General features: G+C 40.5%; 1 protein-coding gene across 1 annotated transcript in view; it reads left to right on the plus strand.

Annotated features, from left to right (window-relative positions):
- LOC113235950 overlaps nucleotides 1–6000 on the plus strand; it is a 28137-nt gene that overhangs the window by 10892 nt on the left and 11245 nt on the right. Inside the window, exons 5-7 of the mRNA XM_026471872.1 lie at nucleotides 3309–3341; nucleotides 3432–3519; nucleotides 5016–5177. Coding sequence (XP_026327657.1) covers nucleotides 3309–3341; nucleotides 3432–3519; nucleotides 5016–5177 — 283 coding nt within the window. The remainder of the gene's footprint in view (nucleotides 1–3308; nucleotides 3342–3431; nucleotides 3520–5015; nucleotides 5178–6000) is intronic.

Consider the following 6000-nt stretch of genomic DNA (forward strand, 5'->3'; position numbering starts at 1 on the left):
CCTTTATATCCCCGGTCCAACGGGTTGGCCGAACGAAATGTGCAAACTATGAAACGGCTATTAATTAAAGCATACGAAGATGGTACTGAATGGCAATTGGCTTTGCTTAACTTTAGAAACACTCCGATTACTGGTGAAAAATATTCACCAGCACAACTGCTCATGAGTAGGGTTTTGAACACAAGGTTACCGGTGAGTCAAAAATTGTTAGCGCCGCGCGCGGCGGAGTCGAGCCTGGTCACCAGAGCGAGAGCGGCGCGAGTTGATAAGATGAAGCAGTATTATGATAAGGGCACCAAATTACTGCAACCGTTAGTGCCCGGAGAGCAGGTTCGCGTAAGTAATGGTACAGAGTGGATAAAAGCTAGTGTCGTGGGTGTGTTAGGTGACCGGACTTACGAGTTGAAAGTGAACAATGGCAGTACAGTAAGGCGTAATCGTTCCCATATTTTAAAATTGCCGAATAATTTAGAACCAAGCATTAGTAGGGATTCTAACAGATTCGAACCACTGCAGATGGAGCAGCAACCTACATGTGTTAGTGAGTCGGTGCCTACATGTTCGTCACCGGAGCGCACGTGCTCGCCGCCCGTGACAGGGCCAGCGGCGGCGGTCGCTCCGGCGCGCATACATGCACCCGCGCCGTATGTAACTAGAAGTGGACGCGTCGTACGACGTCCCAATAAATTTGAGTAATCATTTTGTAGTTTTAAATTCAGTATTAAAACAAAATAGTTGTTATTATTATATAAGTATTTTGTAACTATATTTTTTTTTTAAAGTTTATTTTTGTAACCAAGTGTTTGGTTTCTTTATAGAAAGATGTCTCTCTTTAAATAGTACTTTATACATAGTATAGTTTACATAGTAAATATATGTATATTTCAATATTATTCAGTCATTTGTTAGATGTACGTAGCTTAGGTAATAATTGTCATGGTGAAGGGAAAAGGTAATTGAGAAAAATTAATGTTAATTCCATTTGTTATTTTTGGAAATTGTCTCGCATACTTAATTTAACTATTTATAATATAAAAAGGGAGATGTCGTAATAGTAATGTAGGTACTAGTTTAATTATAACTAGGTGGGTAGTATAAAAATAAATCAGTTACTTTTGACAAGCTGAACAGTGTGTTTCATTGTAATCGTTCCCTAAATACTACACAAATGAGATCGGTTCTTCCGCCGATCCAAATACCGGCCCATATCATTATTGTTCCCCCACCATATGGATGAACTTCCTGACAATATCTCAAACGTTCATGACGTCCAGATGTTCTCCAAACTCGAGTACGTCTTGTATCCGGTCTCATACCGAAGCGGGATTCATCCGAAAACCACACATAGCGCCAGTCTTCTTCCTCCCAGTTTCTGTGTTCGCGAGCCCATCGTAAACGGGTCCTGCGATTGCAGGGTGCAATAGGTGTAACTCTGAGCGGCCTTCGGGATCGCAGACCCACTTCACGTAAACGATTTCGGATTGTTTGATAGCTTATTAGCAAGCCTGAGGAGCTGTGGAGCCTCGTAACCAACATCATGGCGGTCATGGTACGATTCCGTCGAGCAGTATTTTGGATATACCGGTCCTGTCTGCGTCTGTCCTCCATGTCGCTCGGCCTCGCTGCCCGTCATGCGATAGCGCGTCCAGAGGCGACTTATGACGCTCTGTGTAGTGTTAAGAGTGAAAGCCACAGCACGTTGCCTGGAACCAGCTTCCAACATTCCGACGGCTCGCATCATTACTTCTCGGGTTAAATGATGTCGTCTCTCCATAATAATGTACATTGTTTCGGTTCCGATGCAGATATTGTAATGATTTTGTCAAAACGCTATAACTCATTTTTATACAAAACCACATTGACAATCGATTTTCTTCTTATTATCGAATTTTAGACAATATTCCTTATTTAAATGTTAAAACTCACTAAAAAGTATCAATAGCGATACAAAAAAGTTAATATAATTAACCCTAATTGCAGCAATACTCTTAAACGTACTTGATCCCTAGACACTTTTGATGTGTGTATTTATATTCTGTGATGTTTTAGTTTCTATTTAGATTTACTTCTATAAATCGAAACTTAAAGCTGCGTCAAAACAAAATATTGGTTAATTAAGCAGGTGGCTTAATTAACCAACATTTTGTTTTGACACCTAATTGAAAAAAACAAACCTTACCTATTTCGGGTTCGATATGTCATTTATATGGGGTTTTGTCAGCACGTTTTATGAGCGTAGAGATATGCTATATATGAAACGAAGGTATCATAGTATAGCATTTGCATCGATACTGTATCACATTAGCATCGATACTGCATCGCATTTGTATCGTATAACTGCAGCTGCGACTGCTTAGCGATTGTACCGTGCTTAAGTCGCTTATGTCTCACGTAAAGTAAAAATTAGCGACTGTATTGCTACTGTCTAAAGTCGCCATGTGTAACCACTCTAGTATGGACGCGGCGCTAAAGCGCATGCCACATCGCGAGAGAAGCGAAGCTAAGTTAAGCCGACTTTAGCTCTATGCTTTACATTAGCTCACGTAGCTGCATACAAAGTTAAGCTAACAAAACACGTGGTCGTAGTGGCGTGCTGCGACTTTAGTCTTTCCAAAGCATTATCTATTATCGTAATATTGAGCACCTTTAATGACGACACTATGGACACGTGCGGAGCAACAGGGCGACAGGTTTATTTAGCTTAGCGTGATCGTTGGGTAGTTAGTCCACGTAGTTCAGTTAGCTCGGTTAGCTTAGTTCGCGTTATGCACAATATAATAATATGAAAACATGCCACGGGTACGTAAGCTTTTTTTTCCGTGGGGAAATCCTCCTAGGATAAGTCTCAGCTGTCCCCGCGGCCTACCACCTGTAGACTTCTACCGGCTAAAATCCCACAGTGCCCTTCTCGGGTGCTTTAATGGGAGGGATCCGGGATCGACTTTGCGCACCGGAATCCCCCAATACCTGGGAGGTGCTACGTCCTCCCCCTCCTCATGACGAAGCGGGCCTCAGCGCCCCGTCATTCTCCTCGCGGCTACCAAACTTACTGGCGAATGGAGCCCCCGCTCCGATCGTCCACAGCCGCGAAGGTACGCCGCCGCCTCCCGATCTACCCTCTCGCGATCACGCTCGGCGACCTTCTTCTGAAGCATTACCGCTTCACAGAAGGAAACCACTGCCTCATGGGACTCTTGACCCGCCAACATGGCCGCTACCATACCTGGCGAAGAGATATTCGCATTGTGGTCTGCGCTTGCACATTGACATTTAGCGTCAACTTTTACTGATCTTGATTCTATTTACAGAGTTTAGAAGCGATACTTCTGGATACTAAATTCGTAAGTAAATTATCTGTTCAGGTATTAAATGAGTTTATAAGTACGTAGGTGAATTTTATTGTTTTATACAAAATCTATTATTATTTATAGCTGGAAAGACGTATGGAGCGAAACATAAAAGAACAGTGCAAAGAAAGAATTTGCAAATACAAATTTTGGGAACCACCCCCCTCATTACGTAAGATAACCCCGCACAATATCGTTTATTTCTAATACTAGTTAGTGACTTTAAATATTATATATAGTTTTATAGCAAAACGAAAAACGGATAAATTCTGGCTAGCAGTCCATAATAGTAACATATTGTTTTGTAACAAGAACGTATACTGTCAAAAGTGTTCGATTTGATATCAAAATTGTTGTTACCAAGGAGTAGTTATCGACTTTGGTAGATATTGAGTTGCAGAACTTTGATAGATACTACCTATATTGTAGGAAATCTACGTTGTACCATGGATCAATAACTCAAGAAGACTGCTAATTCCATACCAGATCGTAACTCTGAAAACGGTCAAAATTCAGTCTTTCATCTAGATGGTGCTGATCAATAGCTTAAAAGTAGTTTATATTATGTAAATGGCCATGGATATCAATTAATTCCCCTTTAATATGAAATATAAGAAGTCAGTTTTTTTCCTTGTAATATTAATCAAATATTGATCATGAGCGAAAAATAATTTCCTGAACTTTGACAATTTTTTTTTGTATTACCAAGTGACGGGATGAACAAGTCGTGTGCCTGGTGGTAAGCGACACGCCTATCCATAATAGTTGCAGTGCCACTCAGAGCTTCAAATCGCAAAGATGTACCCGTCACCCTAAGACATAAGTTGACAAGTCCCATGTGCTTATAATTTCACCAGTACTCGTACTTACTTCCAAATCGCAACGCAGTAATGCTCATATTACTGCTTGGTGGCAGTAATAGGTAAGGTGGCAGTATTTCCCTTGACGAACTCTTCCACAAGGAATTTTACGGCTAATTAAGTGTGTTCATGACTCCAGAAAAACCATAGAGTATTCCTTCCGAAGACTTAATGAACTACAATAGGAAAAGCGCTGAACGCCCAGTGTACCTACTTTGGTACATTAAAATGTACCAAATATAATTTTTTCAGGCTCCTAGCAATACTTGCTCTCAGTTTTTTATAAAAAGAACCGTATTTTTCTAGATTACCCCTACATTTATATAGAATATGTAGCGTTAAATTTAAATGCGATATATGTGCAGTGGGCGTTATGTGATCATAGGAATAATAGTGTCTGGATCTGAATCACTTCACACCATCGGTGTTTTATAGAAAGGGCGAAAGCGCCATTTCGAATAACAATTCAGGGGTGCCTGTTTTAGTTTAAATATTTACGCCCTGTTTTAAAATTCAATTTTTGTTTTATGAATTTAAAACAGGACGTAAATATTTTAAAATAGTCGTCCCCTGAATTTGTTTTCGAAATGGCGCCTTTGCCCTTTCTAGGAAACATTTTACAGACTTATTATTTACATTTTTATGTACACGGCACCTCGAAGGTTATAGTAATATTGTAGAAAAAAAATGTGAGTTACACCACTTTGGCGCTGGATGGCCTCAATTTGTGGTTTCAATTTTTCCCCAGAAATATCGTGTGCGGTGCCTTAATTACACAATACCATCAAGTATTAATTGTTTTTTTCAGGATACACTGACCCTAAGATGCGTGCATATGCGTTAGCCTTAAAAATGTTTACGAAAAAAGCTAAACCGAGGTTTAGGAAATATAAACCTCCTTATGAAAACATACAATGCAATATTGGCGGCGTTAGTTACTTCGGCGGCAAACCGAATTATGTAATAAACTGTGAGATCAAAATTATTACTTACTTCATTTATTTTAGAACCATTGGCAAACAAATTACACTGCGTTGGCTAAATTTGAAAACCTAGTAACTCCGTTTTTGGACTAATTCCCGTTTTCACTCTTTAATGGCAAAATCGGACAACCAAAGCTTAAAATATACATTGTATACTCTTTTTTTATAGTTATACAAAAAGAGTAAAATAAAATGAATGAATGAATGAATGAAATGAATGAAAAGTATAATCATAGACTCTTATTATCAGCTTAGACGCACCCACTGCTGGACATAAGCCTCCCCTTGAGCACACCAACTATTCCAGTGTTGTGCTGCCCGCATCCAGCCGTTGCCGGCCACCTTTCTCAGGTCGTCGTCCATCTTGCCACACGGCGTACTACGTTTTCAGTGACGTGGTCGCCATTCCAGAACAATCAAACCTCAAGCGATCAACCATCCTGCAGACATGCCTGGCCCACTGCCACTTAAGCTTACTGATTTGGCGAGCTATGTCGATCACTTTAGTTCTCTGATATATTACCTCGTCAGGCATTCGGTCCATCAGAGAAACACCAAGCAAAGCTCGCTCCATCGCAAGCTGAGCGACTTTGAATTTGTGGATGAGGCCTGTTGTTAATGTCCATGTCTCGGCTACGTAGGACCTAGGTAACTGGTAGAACACACTGGTTAAATACCTTAGTTTTTAGCCTTTTGGGATTGACGACCTGAAGATGTAGGTAGCTAAGCTTCCCAAATACTGCCCAGCCCAAACGAATTCTCCTGTCGGCTTCTTTCCCGAAGTTGTGCTTGCCAAGCCGGATATTTTGA

The sequence above is a fragment of the Hyposmocoma kahamanoa genome, unplaced genomic scaffold, assembly GCF_003589595.1.
Source record: "Hyposmocoma kahamanoa isolate Upper Pololo Valley unplaced genomic scaffold, ASM358959v1 88, whole genome shotgun sequence".
In the NCBI taxonomy this organism is placed as follows: Eukaryota; Metazoa; Arthropoda; class Insecta; order Lepidoptera; family Cosmopterigidae; genus Hyposmocoma; species Hyposmocoma kahamanoa.